At 40.6% G+C, this 18,971-nt stretch overlaps 1 protein-coding gene across 5 annotated transcripts in view; it reads right to left on the reverse strand.

The window, feature by feature from the left end:
* The window catches only part of KIAA1210 (KIAA1210 ortholog), a 67,091-nt gene that overhangs the window by 16,938 nt on the left and 31,182 nt on the right, over positions 1-18,971 (reverse strand). For 3 of the 5 annotated variants that reach the window (XM_015626207.3, XM_015626206.3, XM_015626209.3), the window contains exons 3-11: positions 15,009-15,177; positions 10,572-10,701; positions 8,053-8,211; positions 7,414-7,479; positions 5,752-5,964; positions 5,170-5,290; positions 2,815-4,413; positions 1,900-2,048; positions 1,333-1,432 (exon numbers count right to left, since the gene is read on the reverse strand). In XM_015626207.3, coding sequence (XP_015481693.1) covers positions 1,333-1,432; positions 1,900-2,048; positions 2,815-4,413; positions 5,170-5,290; positions 5,752-5,964; positions 7,414-7,479; positions 8,053-8,211; positions 10,572-10,701; positions 15,009-15,177 — 2,706 coding nt within the window. The remainder of the gene's footprint in view (positions 1-1,332; positions 1,433-1,899; positions 2,049-2,814; positions 4,414-5,169; positions 5,291-5,751; positions 5,965-7,413; positions 7,480-8,052; positions 8,212-10,571; positions 10,702-15,008; positions 15,178-18,971) is intronic. The other 2 variants (XM_015626208.3, XM_015626210.3) reach the window with 2 other exon arrangements.

Here is an 18,971-nt window from a genome sequence, read left to right on the forward strand (position 1 = left end):
TCAAAGGAAGATCTCATCTGAGCAAAAATCTTGGCCTTTTTATATTTCATCTCTCCTTTTGCACCTTAAACCATAAGACAAGGCTGGCCTGTAACAGAATCCTCTTTAAAAGTTATGGTATTTTAATCACACATACACACACACAAAATTAGCTGCAACTGACATCAGAGCCTCTGTGTTGGTGCAAACATCCTGAGCCAGTCACTTACTGTAGTAAGGGAGAAAGCTAATTTTGTAGAAGCTGTAGATTCAGAAATGGTTAACAGCTCTAGAAATAACTACTACAGGGAGCAGTGCAGAGGTGCTCTCAAGTATCTCTAGTACAACAGCTCTGGGTGCTGCTGGATTACACAGGGAAAGAAAGGGGGCAGGCCTCTCTAGACAGCATCTCTTACTGTGCCAGCTATAGAATCTGCAATGGAAAAGCCACAGGTCTGACACAGTGGTGCATTTCTTATCTACTTAGGCAGTATCTGCAATCAATAGCTTTCAGCTAGAAGATGCTTTTATAGCTGAAGGACTGGCTTATCTGTATCTAGCTGGAGCATGGCTCTGAGGTTTGGCACCACACTGAGTAAGCAGGGAGGGAGAAGCTGCAGCCCAGCAGAAGCCTTGGAAGAGGTAATGTGAGTCACCAAGTGAGTCACACTCTTCCCCTGCATCTTTAATATAGAGAAACACAGCTAAGTGCTCAGGAGAGGGGCCATCCAGCTTCTGTGTTCACCTGAGGGTGAAACTGACTCTACCTAAATTATTCTTGATACATGTTTATCTGTTCAACACATCCGGCCATGGAAACTGCACACTCTCCATATGCAAGCCATGTTCTTCTGCACCTCACTGCTCTTATTGTTAGAAAGTATTTCCTAACATCTAAGCTAAACATCCCCTGGTGCATTTTAAGTTCATGCTGGCCATAAAGACTAGTCTTGTTGTCTGCAGAAAATTTAGCTTTCTTTCCTAGACTAAACAACTCCACTCCTATCTATTTCCTGGCTGACTGGAGATCTAGAAGACCTGACCTTTTTTGCTGCTCTTTTCTGGACACTCTCCAACTTCAACTGCTATTCTTTAGTACTGATCTTGGCCAATAATAAATCACCAGACTGTTTATATGCCATTTCATGAACTGGCAGTGGAGATAAGAGTTCCTCACTTGCTTTCTCTGCTGAGCGAACAAGCCATTATGTTGACTTATACAAAAACCACAGTCTGAATAGGCCTTATATAAAGTGTGCTGATTATAAAAATGGTGTCTCTCTTCCCCCATCACCTGCCACCCACACCACTTACTGGTGCAAACTGTAGCCAGTATGTAAAGAAAAAGAATACCTGCTGCTGCAGACACACTGGTCTTCATTTGTGTTTTCTTGTCCTGAGAGCTGGAAGGCATATTCTTCTTCAGTGTGCTCTCACTAGCACAGATCTCTTGCTGCAGCATGAGAAGAGAAGAAAAAAATGCAACTGACTGCTAGCCATGGGCACTCATAAAGCTCACCCTGGCAACCTCTCAAACCTGGCTGTGGAAATGCAGCAAAAGCCAGGCAAGGATGGTTGGGAACATCCTGTAGGAGGGAGGGAGAAGGCAGTGAGGAAGTTAATGCAACTCAAAGCAGCTACATAAATTTGCTCTGGGCAATAAGAAAGCTCTGAAAATGGTCAGGTTTGAGCAGTGCAAAGGAAGATATAGGATGATCCAGCTCTGAAACTAATCCCTGTGACAGTGTAGTCACAGGCATTTGCTCACTTGCATCAGTCTCAGTGTTTTAGAGGCCAGGCCAGCAAAGCTCTCTTTGAGTAGTGCTCACAACACACCTCCCATGAAGACAATATTGAACAGTTTGCAAAAGTACCCAGGTGACCTGGGGCAGGATTCACACCCATTACTTGGTACTCTACCTCCCATTGATCCACTTTGGTCAAAGCTTTGTCTTCATCTTTATGTTCTTTGGCAAGAGGATGGTCCTGGAAACCCTTTTGTTTTAGCTTTGCCATGGAGACCCAAGCTGGTTCAGAGGAAGCAGTTTCCAAATATGGAGAGACTTTTTCTACAAAAAGAAGCATTTCTGAAGTAAAGAAGGGATTTAGGTCAAGTCAGCCTAAAGCTAGTGCTTCACATTTTAAATCCTTCAGCATCTATAATTCTCTTTGAACATGGTGGAGATAAAATTACCTTCCCTGATGATTTTGTCCTTGGCATTAACTGTTATTTCTGTTTATTCTGGAGTTTTTGACCCAACTGTACTTCTGTCTAAGTCAATGGCAGATGTCCCACTGAGATCATTGTGAACTGGATTTTGCCTTTGAAACAACATTTTTCCATTGCAGATTAAATGAGTACTACAATAATGATTTTTTTTTCACGTAGGCAGTAAAAGACAGACTTCCTTGTCACTTTTAAAATACTTTAAATTAAATCATTGTTAGGAAAAAAATAATCACACCTAATGCAACTCCTAGTTAAGGTCTGAGCAGCTACAGTCTGAATTTTTAACTACAAAACTGCAGCACCTTTTAAAAAGCTGTGTTAAAACTCCAACTATATGTACAAATACCTTGTACCAGCAATGTTTCAGAGGCATGTAAACTATTATTCTGTTGTTATTCTTGCTGGAACACACCCTTCATTAAGATAAGACAAGAATTCTCTTGAATGGCCAAACCATCAAGCCAATTAAATTATAGTGGTGATAAACTCAAAGCTGAATTTGGTTCTTAGCCAAGAGAATTTTCTTTTCTTTGTGCCACTCTGCCAAGGCCGTTTTCATGACCACTGTTTTCTACAATGTTTGGATACAAATACAGCATAAATACCTGAAGGTTTATAACCATTTTGCCTCTTTGCCACTTCTTCTGATCTTGCCTTGGCAGGATTTTTGTCTTCTAGGAGATCTGGTTTTTTAACAACAGATTTTGTGTTGCCAGGAAGGCTTGGAGGCGACTTCCCAGTGCCCATCAATTTCTGATCCTCTCGGACTGAAGCAGAAGAAGCAATTGGAACAGCTGAAGGGATCAGCTTTGGAGGCTCTACACGGCCTTCATTCTGGTATTTTAGTAAAGATGATGTTCTTCTTAGTCTGACCCCAAATGGATTCTCAAAGTTTTGTGTTTTATGGTCAGCCCACTCCATAAAAGAATTCAAATGCAGATCTCTGTCCTTACAATCTCGATCAAATCTGCCTGTGTCGGTTTTTGCTGATTCCTGAGTAACTGCATCAAAACATGTATGTTCTTTGGTCATTCCTTCAAAGAACTCGGGTCTTATAGGGGATGTTGGAGAACTTCTGGAATAGGAATCTTCCTTTGAATTTGAACCTCCTGAGAGAGACCTTTGCCATGCTGGTGCAATGGTAAATCTGACTGGTTTAGCAGAAGCACTCTTCAGGGGACTTTTTACATTTTCATCTGATGATTGATTAGCTTCTCCTGTTTTTCTGTGAGAAACTGTATTGCTTATCTGGTACTCCTTACTGTCAGCACCAGAAGATATATTACTCTTCACACCAGCTAAACTTGAAGAGGCAAGACAGCCAATAGAAAGCTTTTCAGAAATGTATGATGCGTTGGCCTGTTGATTGCCTTGGTTACCCTTTGAAACAGGAACAATATCTTCTTTAAAACATACTTCCAATTTACTGCAAGGTACCACACAAACTGCTTCTGAGACAGGTGCAGCAGTGTTTATTTTTTTTCCTACACTGTCCTTGGATAACCGAAATTCCATAATTTCACATGTTTCTTTGTCATTTTTTGCTACTGAACTCTTTTCAGACCTCAAAACAGCCACTGTCTTGAAGTCAGAGCAAGACTCTGAATCAGCTACTGCGACTTGTGGAGTGCTCAGTGCAGTATCTGAGACAGTGTGGATGGAATGATTCCCAGTAGTACCAAAGCAGAGTTCTTCTTTGCCAGTAAACAGTGGATCCCCCTCTTCTTGGGCTTTAATGTTTGGATCCACAGAATTCACTGAGGAACTTTGTGAAACATCTGGCAGTATGTCCATGCCCACTGTTTCCACACCACTGCTAAACAAGTCAGCTGCTGATGTGTCTGGAGACACAACAGCTCCTCCTTCAAGTTGCTGCAGTTCTGGAAGTGCAGGTACCTCAGGACTGGTACTTTGCAGCTGTACTTTTGATTCATTAGCAGACTCATTTGCAGAACACAACACTTTTGCACTGTGGAGTTCTTCCAGGTTTACTGGAGAAGTCTCAGGCCTGAGAAGGGGTGTGGCTCCTTTATAGCGATAGTCCACACTAGGAAGGCACCCATCCTCTTGCAGCAAAGCACAGGGGTCTCCTACCCCAGGTGTGGCATCACAAGAGTCAGGGACAGCATCAGTAGGAGTTCTTACACCTGGCATCTGATTAAAACCACCTCCCTTTGCACAGTGTCCCACCTGGGCTGATAATCCTATATTAAACAGAGGAAAAGAGTGTGTACTTAAAGGTTATAATTCAGAGACCACCTGTATGCATTCCAGATTGTGCAGTCCTTTAACAAGAATGTCCCATGTCTGGCTACTGCTAACTGATAAATAAGCCTGTTCAGAGCCTATTTAGGAATGGGCTAAGTGAGAGACTCATTAGGTTTTAGTTTGAACATACCTAATACAGAAAATGACTGAAAGTTGCTGTCTGTTTCGGTGTACCACTTTAGCTGCTGTTTAGCTGTTTCCTGTGCATACCCATAGTTGCAAGACTACTAGCCAGATTTTCCTAGACAATTCTGCATGTGTGTGCCTATAAAAGCCATCTACAATGATAGGGAAAATTTTCTCTGGGTGAGTGGCAAAGGAGGATCCAGTAAACAGAAGCCAATCAAAGTGACCCAACACACACAACATATAATGCCGAGGTTTAGGTTTTTCTGAGGAATTCAGTTTCACGTTCATTGAGGTCCAGCCAGCTGTGTAGGGCAGGTGCTTCTGAAAATGGTGCTTTCACCTCATGTGTTTTTTAATGCTGCTCTCAAAGTTCATCACTTCAACATCACTTTGCTGAGTGTACTCAACTTTTTCCATCACAACAATTTAGCAGCCAGGATTGGTTTTATGTTATAGAAGCAAAAGATGCCTAGTTTGAAAGGACTTATAATTCAAACAGGTCCTGACAGTGTTAAGCAGAAGAGTTCAAGCACCCAAAGTAACAATACCTATGTCTTCATTACCTTCCCAATCGCTTTCATGTTTGTCACTCTCAAGTAATTCTGTTGAATTTCCCTTCCTTTCTGGAGTTGCAGGAAGACATGCTTCATTTTCCAGCTGTTCCACATAAAGAAGTGAAGATGCCTTAATTAAAGAATCATTCACAAAAATGTACTTTATACACATGCATTTCTATCAATACTCAAATCATAGACACAAAACCTCTGTCCTGTAATTAACCAGCACTGTGGGTAATGTACTACTCCAGTTAAGAACTAGATTTGTGAAAATAGACTTAGGCCTCTTTAAAACTGACATTTAACTTTTTAAACACCAGAAGTGTTTTTACAGATGAAGCATAGCCCACAAATTTTGGCTAAATAATAAAAACCAAAAATTGCACTTTTCTTCATCTTCCATGGTATTGAAGTTTTCAGGGGCTTTTTTGGTTGGTTGGTGCAAAAGAGGTGTTTTCCCTTCTCCCAATGGAAAAAGTAAAGGAGCATGGATAGGAAAGAAAAAAGAAATGTAAATATTTAAAATAATAATTAAAAACTCACAATCATTTCCTTCTGCTCAGTGATTCTTTTCCAGAAAACACCTACCTGGTGAGGTAGCTGATGCTTGTTGGTGAAACCTTTCTGTTTCCGAGGGTTGATGGCAATCCTGTGCCTGGCTGCTGAGGTGTCCAGGCAGCCAAGGGGACTGGCAGGGATGGTAAAATCAACAGGAAGGAAGCTGCTGCCTCGTGAGATGGGGGTCCCCTGAGTGGTGGAGGATGAAGGACTGATGGGCCTGGAGGAAGCTTCAGAAGGTATCTGTAAAACAGAAATACAATGTTGTATATATTTTGCTTTACTTCTCCACATCTCTGGAATATTTCCTTTGTTAGTTCATTCCATTTCAGAAGCTTGAAATGGCTATAGTTTTGGACATAAATCCTCATTTTAAAATGCATGATTAAAGTCATCTCTGCAGAGCAATTACTCCATTCTGTGTGTCCATCTGTACATAACACAGAAGGAGAAATACCTGTCTGTGCTGCAGTGAGAGCCTCAGCTTGTCCCCACCCCAGCTGTTACCTGCAAACCGGTTTGCAATATGTGCACACACCGGCAGGAGACACTGCTGCTGTTTGTAAAGCTGCCTTTTCATCCCGTAACGTGACCCACTGCAGAAATACATTATTAAAAAGCCACAGAAGTAGCACGGATGCTTGCTCCTCATTATGTCTAAGAAAGCTGCCAAAGCCACTTTTCTCTTTCAATATTTTCAGGAAAATCAAACACTTCCCACTACATCAGAAGCACTTTCCAGGGAGTGATGTGGATCTCATCCTCATAGCAAAGCTGCTCTGGGGAACTGAGCAGCAGTAACCTTAGACTGTGCTATCAAAATAAAGGGTTTACAGAAACGTTTGTAGAAAAGCACCTAAATGTGAAGTTTGAGTAGTTTTGATACTGTTTTGAAACCCAGACCAAACTTTCTGGAACACTTGCAAAACGTCCCTGATGTGCCAAAGAAGCTTCATTCATAAAGCTGGGTGACACAGCCATTGCACTGTGCCTGCATTCACAATTTAGGTTTATTTAAACTTAGGCTGCAACACAGCATTTCAAACATGTATGCTGATGAAATTTTAAAGATCATGAAAACATCTGCCCATCTACAAAAGCTGTCAAGGTACATCATAAAATATGACCCCTTCAAATTTTTCCAATCTGGTCAAGGACAGTGTTGTTCTGAGAGCAGAACCTGCTGCTTTTCAAGGTCATTTATCATCCAAAGAAAATTTCGAATTAAAACACACCCATTCCTGTGGAATACCTGGCATCAGGAAAGGGTGGTCCTGCAATGATTTCCCATGATAAGAGAGATGGAGGGCACTGCTCACAAGCCACTGCTGGTGGGAAGGTGTAATTATTTGGTTTGGGGGCCCTGGGACATGGAAGCAGAATTGAAGTGCATTGCCAGGTCCAATTTTTTGTGTAACTTTATAGATTCATATTGTGTCACAGAGCTGCCTCTGTGCTGTTCATACAACCCACCTACCAGTAGATTTCTGCCTGTCTTTATTTCTTATTCAAAACCCAGAGAAGTACATTTTCAGTATCATTTGCCTCACTCTGGACTCTCAAAAGAATTGTTTCCTAGGATACACTGTACCCAGAACAAATTTTGAAAGACAAAATTACTGTACTGACTCCATACAGACTCCACATATGCCATGTCAAAGAAGTATATTAGCAGGAAAAGGAGCTATTTACCTGTTCATCTTCACTGTCTGTCCCGCCTAAACTCAATGAGCTATGACGCTGAACAGGGTTGGAGGACTGTGGGACAAAATGAGGAAGAGGGTAAGTCAAGGGAAGTATCACACTGAATTATCTTGAGCTGGGTATCCAGTGCTAATTATGAGAAAACACAAGAGGAAAAATAAAGGAAGGGTCACTGGGTCCCTGCCTTACACTGTAGGTTTAACTTCTTCATTGGCATCAAACATAAAGTAGGGGAGTTTCTTCTGCATTGAGATACACCAGGAAGGTTGACCACAGGAGGCAGTATATTTTATAAGGTTCTTTTTGGTTATTGTTTTAAAATCATCAGATTTACAAATTCTCAGAAGTTCACTGATGTCTAAAATCCTCCATTTGCTAATGATAGAGGTGAGAGTCCTGGTCTACATAAAAGCATGGAAAATTGTACCCACAAAGGGTATTTGTAGGGTCAATTTCTAGGTATACCTCAGAGTGAAAAGTCCACAATCCATCTAGGTAATGTCTTCTGCTTCTAACTGATCTGGACCATCATGTTTTATCACAAGCAAACAAAAAGGTCTTCCCCTTCTCTAGGCAGATTTCATCTTTTCTGTACAGATGTTCACCAAGGTGACATGACAATTATACCTTGTTTGGCGAATCTGTCAGAATTTCATGAAGGGTTGAAATTTCAGGAGGACTTCTAGGTAAACCATCATCTTCAGAAACAGCACCTGCATCTTCCAGCTTTTTCCCAGTTATAACAAGAGGATGTGATCCAAGCCTGATGTTCTGCTGCAGCTGAAGCTGTGGTTGAAATATAGAATATAAACTTTCAATGGTACAATTTAAATGAGTTGTTCTGGATGTTGTAACCCAGATGCTCCTATTAGATATGCAGAATCCTTTAGTTAACAGAAAAACTTGAAGTAGCAGACTATTTATAGAAAACAGCCATTAATAAAATTTTATCCAGCTACATTCATCAAGGACCCGTCATTAAAACTGGTGTTGGTATAAACTTAAAATCAAAATCAGTTTTATTCAGTAATTTACCAAAAGAAGTCAGAAATTTCAGCATTCCAGAAAATTTACTACAGTTAAACTCCATTTAAATTAAAACTTCCAAAATTCTAGATTTAATTCTTTAGTCACATAAATTTAAATATTTAGTCACACAAAGTATTTATTGCCAGCCAGTATTCCCAATCCCATAGTCACCTTTCCCTCACAAAGCCCTTCCAAATTTAAGAGCTTGTTACAATCCTCTCCCACACAAGTACCTGAGTCACGATTTTTATACAATACCAAATTAATTTCATTTCTGGTCCACCCTAATGAATTGCTTGGTAATTTTCCCCATCATCACATCTGGGTTGTGTCTACAGTAAGAATGGTAACAGCAGCCAGGAACAACTTTGTAAAGGAAAATGGGGATTCCTTTCCAGGACTGCACAAAAGAATGCTCTGGCCCTGACCCTGAAAAATACAACAAAGTCTGCAAATTCACAATCAGCCAGATGTTCCCTCAAACTAAAATGTTCAGATCTCAGGAAGCACCATTACTAAAATTCTTGGCTTAAGTCTGTCAGCTGTGGCAAAGCTGGAACAGAAACAACGTCTGAACACAAACTTTGTCCTTCAACTGAAAACATCTCAACAGAATATTCCCAAGATAAACATGCAGATTTATTTTTTCTGTTTCTTTGCTTATTAAACCATATTGGGTAATTTTAAGCCTAGTTTTGTGTTTTCCTGCAATCTACGCATTCATTTACACCTCTGTAAAATAAACCTAAATAGTTGCAATTCTTATTCAGAAATATTAATTTGCAATAAAATTCCTACAGATCTAGTTATACAGCTACACAGGGTAGCACAATGTCTAGAACACCAGTCCCCCAGTTCAAACATCTTTCTTTTGCAACTTATGGACAATATATTGCAATACTGTAATGCATGGGCAATGTAAGTGCAAACATATAATATAAGCACTTAATGGGAAGGAAAAGACAGAAAGTCTATTTTGCTTTGGTCTCTTCACAACTGCCTGTCTTAGATTTATTAAATTTATTACATGCAAAGACATGGCATATTAGACAGCAAAGTGGTATTGAGGAAAGTGAATTTGCATTCTGTCGTCTACTGGTAGAAGTTAATTTACATTGCTAAGAAAGTAACTGCTTTTATTAGTGCTTGGCTTTTATTCTGATGAGAGTCAAGCTCACAGAAAAAGCCTGTCTGTTATAGCTACAAAAATAATGCTGGCAGTATTACATTACTATGCAGGATGATGGATGAGGAGAGGGCACAGTGGACTGCAAACAGCAGGAAAAGAGCTTTTCCCCCTCCACAATGTTCAGTAATATATGAATGTGATTTCTTCTGTTACTCCTTTTGCTGTACAAAAAAACAGCTTCACCTATTTTGCAGTCTTAGAGAGGAACAAGTCCTTCTGTGCATCTTCTATTACCTAACATGTGACTCAATTGTCTTTTGCAACATGAAGCTGACACTGAGCAAAGGAAGAATTTCAATGACCTTTGGCTCCTTTATCAACCATTTGTATTCAGTCTCTGGAAAAACCTTAAACTTTTATCTGAGTGTTCCAAGCTGGAAAGTTAGTGAAATGCAATTAATATAATCAACAGTCCACAAGGGAGCTGTCAAGGAGGGTTCAGTATTGCCTTGGAAGAAGGAAATGACCCAGCAGAATGCAGTATCTTTTGCTGGCAGAGATCAAAAGAATAATTATATAAATAAAGCTGTCAGAGTATCCTGACATATCCATCATCCCACACACTTACACAGCCAATGGTACTACCATGTATAGTGAAAACATCTGAGCCAGAACTGCCAGAAAGAGTGACAAAAATAATATTTAAAGAGTAACAGTGTAAGGGACACACTGCAGTGTACAAGGATGGCATTAAACCAAAAGCAGTAGCTATGAAGTAAAAAATATAAATCCCATTAGAAGAGGACACACTTAACAAGGAAAGTTTCCAAGAGTTCAGAGGCAGAATAGATCCAAAAGTAGCAAATTTGGCTTTGGACACTTCATTCAGCAAAATCCTAAGGCACACTGCAAAGGAATCAAGTGACAGACTTTCCTGGGAGACAGCTGACAAAAAGCAGCACTACTGATGAAGGGATGATGTTCTCACCTGCAAAGTTTTCACTCTTCCAGGTATGTTTTCCTGATACAAGATGTCACCTGTCACATTTCCTGGTGCAGACTCAGAAATGAAGACGCTGTCATGGGACAAGGCTTTGTTTCCCATGCTACCCTTGGGCCTGGAAAGGAAGGAAGGAAGGAAGGAAGGAAGGACAAGTGGTCAGTGCATTCCCCAGACCACCAGGGCAGAAGGATGATAAAGGGAGTGGATGCAGAGTAGGATGCATCATGCTTAACTCCAGATTCATGCATGTTTAAGATAGTCACTGTTTGCTTCTTTTGCACTCGCAAGGGAGGAGAAACACATTTGATCAAATGCAGAATTCCCTTTACAATGCACTCAGCATCTGCATTGAACACACAGGTCAGTCTGCAGACTAGAGAGGGAGTCCAGCATGATTAAGTCCAATGTTAGGAGTTAGGTGGATGCAAACCACCCTAACAAAGGTCTCCAGTGCAGAAAGAGACATGAGTCCCCTGTCCTCCTTCGGTGGCAGTGTGCCTAGCATGAGACATTCAGGATACAACTTTTGCAGCCCTGTGTGTGTCACACCTGCCAAAGATGATGGATTGTTTTTTTTCCCTTCCTGCAAATGTGGGCAGAAAATTTAACTTTGATATATTAACAAACTTGATTCAAATCCTCTCGTGTCCAGCAATAAAACCAGTTGCATTCACCTGTATCCTAAATATGATCAGATCCCAAGCATATTAAAAAATGTAGATGGGACAATGTCCATGGCTACCAATGGCCAGGTTAAAGTACCTAAGCAAGATATTCCTGAACTGTTTTCACTCACAGGGTGTTCACCCAGTGAAGCAATGATGAGTTCCCACAATAGCTGAGTTGTAATTAACTGAGATTGATTGGGCTTGGGTATTAATGCAGAGCAAATTTTGCACTTGAGTGGCACAACAAGGAAGGCTCCAAATCATTTGTTAACCAAGTTCCACCAGCATAGGCACACACTATTTGTACATTACTTTGTCCAAAAGACAACAGGGATAGCCTCTACCAGGATCTCATCCTAGTCTTGAACTGGAAAACATCACAGAATATTCTCTCTTTGATAGCATGACACTATTAGCAAATACAGATTACAAGGATTCCTTGGCTCAGATGCTGTGCTGGCAATGCTTTACCCCTGAAAGTTTGACTCTGGGGAACAGATGATTAGGAGCACAACTCTGACAAGTAAAACTCAGTATGTCAAAGATCTGCAAGCAAATCAAATAGAAGAGGTCTCTGCTATTTGTCTAACCATAGATTCTCTCTCTATTTAGAAGAAAGCCATGAAAGACTGTGAACATTCATTAAGTAAATATACTATGTAAAAAAAAAAAAACAATAAATGACTCTTTTTCCTCCTGCATCTTCTTTACATCTCCAGAGACACCTCCTCTAGCTGCTAACCAACCCTTTTGTTCCCCCAAAGTTGTAGTCAGTCAGTCTACACAGCCTCACATTAGGGCAAAATAAATTTGCTCTAAGTTTATGTTGTGTCAAAGGCAATCAGAGATGTTTCTGTCACAGTCCAGGTCAGAGTTTGTGCTTCCTCGCATTACGTGTCATGGTTAATGTCTGTGTTAGTCTACAGGACAGCAGTTCTACAGATAAGCAATGCATTTGCCTTATTTCATCATTAATGAAGCCATCCCATCCTTTGGTGATTTTGATCCTTTGGTCCTTTGATTTTATAGTCCTTTTCAGCATGAGAGGTACTCCATATGGGCAAGACATAATTTTACTGCATTAAGAAAAACAGTCATGCAGCTTTTATTTACTGTAATGTATATTCACTATTAGTTGGCATATTTTATTTATTGCAAAGAATGCATGTGCATTAGGATGTATTTACCTTTCTAATTGGGGAATTCTTTACCCGTAAGAGCTGAGGTCTTCTTGTTCTTGAGACTGCCAGTACAAAATCTCTCTTTTTCTTTCTCTCTCTGCATAAGTATCACATGTGTTTGCAAGAGAATTACTGTATTTTCTTCTGGCAGTCACCAAAAAAGCATAGGATTAAATATAGAATTAACTGCAGCTTTAGTACAGATCAGTCTTACGTGCAAACTCCTCTGTAATTCCAGGCAGTATTTATATTTATATTTATATTTATATTTATATTTATATTTATATTTATATTTATATTTATATTTATATTTATATTTATATTTATGTTTATGTTTATGCTGAGGCTAAAGATACACTAACTAAAGCCCAGATGTTTCAGCCATTTTAAGTCCACGTGGACTTCCCTATACAAATGCTCAACTCATTCATGTGTATCAACATCCAAGCTTCCCATCAAATCAGAGGAAATGATGGACTCTACAGGCAGCCACAACGTTCATAAACCCATCATGGCTTGTTCCTTCCATTTCTTGTTGCTGCAACCCCACTCCTTTTAATAGTGTTTGAAGCAGGGGGACAAATAGTGATGGTAATTGGTGATCTCTCCCTGTCCTTCTCTTGATCCACAAAGCTTTTAATGAACTTTTCTCTCCCATGTCCAGCTGAGGACGGACAGAGAAGCTTTGGTGGGCGCCTGGTGTCCGGCAGGGCCAGCCTACCACACATGTTTTAAGAAAGAAGAAGAAAAAAGGAAACCAGTGTTTCTGCCTAAAGAAGCAGCAAACAGCAGCATTGTTCCAGAACTGAGTTTTGTATTCTGCATGCCAGAAATTGCAAAGCTTAGGGTCCTGCTATAAACCCTTCAAAAGTTGTACTTCCAGTGGCTTTCAGCATCAGGTTTTATAAAGGATTATGTAGTTCAGTCTCTTTAGGTACTTATAATGAGTGTTTATGCAGAGTCTCTATATATATGTCAGGGTTTTCAAATAGTACAAACATACCCGTAAGTTTTCTGGATAGTTCCTCTTATCCTATCTCTAAGGAGGAAAAAAAAAAAAAAGGGTTTTACTCACTTTCTGATCTCTGATCTTGCAAAACAGTTCATAATCACTGGAGGATAGAACTGAGGTAAACAGCAGTTGGACTTGAAATACTTGGTTAAGGGCAAGAGAAAGAGTTCTCACCCACGGTGCCTCTGGAGCAGACAGCTGATTTTAAGCCAGATACCTCCTATGATCTGATGGGGCAAGCTCAGATGTTCCTAAACTTTTTGGACTGGGCTGACTCAAATTTCCCTTGCCCCAGGAGACTGGTTGTGCGATCAGTTAATCTGTTGCTGTTGTGCTAACAAACAAAACACATAGATTGTTGTTTCATTCCCAAGTCATTTCCATGACACACAGAGCAAGTGGGGAAAGGTGGGGCAAGGAGGAACAAGCACCCATGAGAAAGTAATATCTACAAGTTTTCCACCAAGGAAATGCAGTGTCCAGCTCCACCAAACGCCTTGTTTGATGGTTCCACTGGCAGCAGTGCTGATTTCAGCATGTCCCACTCCAGTCACCTATTCATGCCCTCTGCTAGTGTCACCTCCATCCAGTATCTCCTCCAGCAAAACTCTGCAAGCCATTGGACATGGCCAGTGTTTTGTCACACTTTGTGTGTGTTGGCTCCACAACCCATGGCCTAGAGCAACCCAGAGAGAGAGGCCTGGCTGAGGGGCTAACAGGGGAGGATGAGGAGGGTGGGGAGCTGGAGAACAGCCGAATTACAGGTTACCTGATACCATTCCGTGACACCCCTGGAAACCATGCTCAGAGGGCTGTTCCAGGCCAGAGTCAGTTAGAGATTTGCAACAGAGGTGTTGTGTAGTTTGATGGTCTAAAGATTGTTAGTGAAGCAGTGTTTGCAGAGCAAGATGATAGCTTGTATTACACTGACTGAGAAAATGACGTGGTTTTGGACTAACACCCTTCAGTAAGCTGAGAAATGTTCTTAAGGGCTTGCAAACCTCACTTAGGTAGCACAGCCCTCTAAGGGTGGCTGACACAAAACCAAGGGCCTTCAGTTGTTATCTATGCCTAAAGGGCTAGGTAAGAAAGTTCAAGAAGCAATCACACACTGATAATTTCTGATAATATACCAGAAATACTTTTCTCTTTACTGCAGCCATGACAGACGGCATTGCAGATGCTGAAAACCAACCACACAGCTTCACACTTCTCTGTACTAGCAGTACTCAGTTATCATCCTCTTCTTGTAAAGTTGCTGCTGATCAGACCTTCCTAGACAGATTTCAAATACCAAAAACAATCAAAGCAATCTGGGCTATCTGCAGCCTTAGACTAAGAGGTCGGATCACCCCTGCCCCAGGCTGCCCTCCCCCTCCTTTCCAGGCTGACTCTTCAAGCACTAGCAAAGAAAGAGGAAATTCCTGGAATTCCTTCATCAGCATTAGGGCTTGTTTTGCACAAACTTGGACAGAGGTTGCTCCTAAGGGGCCAACTCATGCTTTCATCCCACTGCTGTGAGAGGTCCACTTTTATTTATTTTCCTTCCCCGCCAGCTTACCCAGCCTCCCTCGGTGAATGAAGTGCAGTAGTGTGGAGCACAGCAACGCTGACATCGCTGCTGGACTGGCAAGGTTTTAAATTACTCTCTCCCCTGGGAGGTGGAGGTTCTTTCCTTTTTTTCTTGGCAAAGAAGTTCTTGAAAGACTGAAATTTAGATTTTTTCTTTCCTGCAACATGAAAAAAAATTAAAATTTTTGAAAGTTGGTGGTATTGATTAGCTTGGATAATGTTATCTCTTAAATTCTGGAGGAAGCCTCAAAGCTAAAGCAGCCAATTCAGTTTCAGTCAGCTTCTTTGTAAATAATTCAGTGCAGGAGTCCAGTGAAAGGTGAAGCTTCAATCCTTACATCTTGTTCCTATAAAGCAACGCTGGCATTAAGCTGACAATAGTGGTGCCTACCTAGGTTCCAGTCCATGCAAAAATATACTTTCTATAGAGACTGTATCTATCTACAACTGAACAATGATCATGCTTGGTATATTTTCAATAAAAATTGCTGTCAATGTCTTTAGATACTAACATTCTTTACTTAGTTTAGTTCTGCTTACTCTTTACTCAGTGCTCTAAGGAGACAGCGCCTGAAGGACATTCAACATTGGCAAAAAGATTAAAACTGGAAAAATAATTTATAAACTCTAAAACCAAAATATCTGTTTCCACATTAAACAACTGTCCCAAAATAAAACCATCAACTCCTTCAGGGACAAAGAAGCAAACTTAAATTAAGACACTGTCTTGCAGGACATGAAAACCCCAAACGTAGTAGCCCTAAGAACACAATTAGAAAACTATTAATTTGTTTTCAGATTTTCCACAGTCCAGATGAAAATACAAAAAGAACAAAAAAAACCCCACCATGAAACATCACTTATCTTTTTAATAAGATCTAAGATACTTCAACATCCTTATATATATTTTCTTTCAGCACAAGTATTGCATTTTTGTCCCTGACCCTTACACTGAGGGGTCACTTTAAGTGGTTTGGACCAAACTATTGTAGTAAGACCCCTGTGATTGACTTAAATACATACTCAGAGCAATAACATCATTGCATATCTGAGCCAGCTTCATTGTTCAATTAATACTTTACAGCAGTTGGAATAATACATGCCCACAGCTGGAGGATTCTTTCATAAGCAAGGCATTATTTCAACACAATAATTGTCTTCTCCCAGCAATGATTTAGTTGGTGATGCTCTGTCTCAACGTGTGCCCTGTACATGTAGGGATCTCTGCCAATGGGCCTTATCTGGGCTGAAACTGTGCCACCACACAGCTGCATCAGACAGTGGCCACTTTGAGAAATAAACAATGATGCTGAGATCTACTCCCCCTGTCTCCTCCCTGCTCCCCAGCCCAGTGCCAGCACACGTGCCAAGACACACAAGGACGCTGCCACGGTGGCCAGCACGGCCTGTGACACGGCTACCCTGTGCAGGGCCACCAAAGACCTGCATGTTGCTTTCCAAGTGACCTGGGCTGTTTCTGAGATCAAAGCAGCTTTCAAACCATGTAAAGTGAATTCTCACTGGAGTCCCACGATGACAATGGGATATGGCTGCTCTTAGGGTGGGTTTATCAGTGGAAGGCCTTTTTATCTTCCACCGCTGCAAATCAGGCAATAAGTGAATGAGACAGTCACAGAAAACATTCAGGTTGTATTGCTGTGGCACAGACAACAGAGCTAATCCCAAGGGTTTGGGATTTGTTAAGACTCCCACAGAGCTCAATGAGTTTCATGCTGCAGCCATAGCAAGAACTGGCAAGAGAAGACAGGTGACACAGCAAGCGCACAGAGCCTCTCAAGTAAAACAAGCATGATGAGAGTGCCTCAGAGACTTTAGAAACACATCCTGAGCGTTCCTGTCTTTCATATCAGCAATTAGACAATGTGTATGGTATTCTTCCAGGAAACTTGTCAAAGCTGATTTATTTTAGATAGGCAAAACAAAAGTTTAACAAGTTTAACAAAAGCAGTTCCCCAAAATTATCAATTCTGCAATGTCTGCTAACACAGTCAATGACTCAAAGAACAAAATGGCAAACCTTGAGACAGGCAAGGAGCTCTGCAACTCAAAAGCTATCTAAATGAGAAACAATGTTCATTGGCCACGTGCACTGCTGAACTGCCAGTTGTATAGACAGAAAGCGAGCTGCATTTTAGTACAAGCATTACTGATGAGCTAAATTAGATGCTGGTATTTCCAGAGAACCAGGAGAGTGTTAAAAACACCCAAAACCTCCACACCAAAAAACCCATCATACAATAACAAGTGATCCTAAGGATGTTTAAGACAAACAGATGTAAGTCTTCCTACCAAAGCAAACATTGCCAAGGTGCTACTCCAAATACTTGTCTAGATCAAAAGTGGTGCTAACTTTAGAATGGAGGCTACAGAAAGGATTTCCAAACACTGCCAATGAACAACCCCCACCTGGCATGGGACAACACTTGTACCATTGTGCAACAGAGAGTATCTGATGCAGACACATCAGTTACTTCAGTGCCTCCTCTAGACTCTAATTTATAACTGATGTGCAGGGTACATCCCCTCCAGCAGTAACTCCTCTTCAACCATGCTTTGCTCAGCTGCAAACACTCAGTTGTCTCAGATGAATGAGAAGACAGTAAGTTTCCCTGCAGTTCCAGAGACTGGCACTTGCCATATTATTATGTAAAAATAGATAAAATCATTTCTAGACAGTGCTGGATGAAGAGGAAAACTGTGGGATTGTTCTATGTGAGAGCACAAAAAAGACATGGTTCAGAAAGACAATGCTCTTGTTTGTTTCCTGCTGTGAACAGCTGTGCCCTGGTTTTGCACACCACTAAAAGGATGCCACCTTTAACTTAAAGGTGCCTACATCTCAGTGCACTGTGATGCAGCCCAACATAACACTAAATTGGTAGAATGTTCATGAACTTGAACTAATAAAATACAAGAGAAACTTAATACTTAAAATGGAAAATAAAAAATCATTGCATAACTAAAATCCAAGCTCAAACAACTATGCCTATTTCCCCTTCATCCACTGGTGATTTTTGAAATCCTATAGTTGCCAATCTTCAGTTTTATGGCATTAAAAACAAAATACTAAATTTCTAGGTTACTGCCCTAAAAAGGAAAATCCTTCCCAAAAATTCGTTGCTTATGCTATGTTTTAGCCAACTGTAACAGAAAATAAGCAGGAATAAGTATTTTCCTTTCTCTTTGTATTTATTTATATATCTCTTTGTAAAGTTTGTGTATTCTGTATTTTTTACTGCATGTGTTCTGCCTATTTCATTGTGTCTCCTGTGTACAGAGACAATTAACTCAGGACTTTCTGCTCTTTGAATAGTTCTTCCCTATAACAAGATAGAAAAGAAAAAGATGCTTCTTCCAGAGCAAAACCTGAAACTGCAGAAAGCATAGGGCACATCTGATTTGGAAAGCCAATGATCATATTTCAATTAAACCATTCATTTGGGAATCTTCTATGGTCTCTGACTTCCAAGGGTGCAGTCAGGATGTATTATATTTTTTTTCTCTCAAACCCAAGGACTAGATAATTTCAACATTAAAACACCTGAAAAAAAAAAATCCCAACCCATAGACAAGATTCTCAGAAAATGTCATGATTCTAGCTTCATAAAAAATACCAGATATTGGCAGGCAGGCAATAAAGTAATGAAATTCAGTACTAATAACATTGGATGCTGACAGTTTTTGGACAGCAACCTGGTTCCTGCCACAAAGAAGGAGCAGCATGCATTGAAAGCCTTGTACTACAGACAATAAGGCAAACCTCAAGAAATCAGTCTGACTGACCAGACTGTGAAGGGTGGGGATTTGAGCCTCCTTGAGCCTTTGCATCATGAGCTAATTATGAAGAGGGAGAGGTAAGGGAATCCTCCATTACACTGGAAGTAAACAGAAGATTCTAAAATGGCTTTATCCAGGTCCAGCCAAGTGTCTC

The sequence above is a fragment of the Parus major genome, chromosome 4A (genome assembly GCF_001522545.3).
Source record: "Parus major isolate Abel chromosome 4A, Parus_major1.1, whole genome shotgun sequence".
Taxonomy (NCBI): Eukaryota; Metazoa; Chordata; class Aves; order Passeriformes; family Paridae; genus Parus; species Parus major.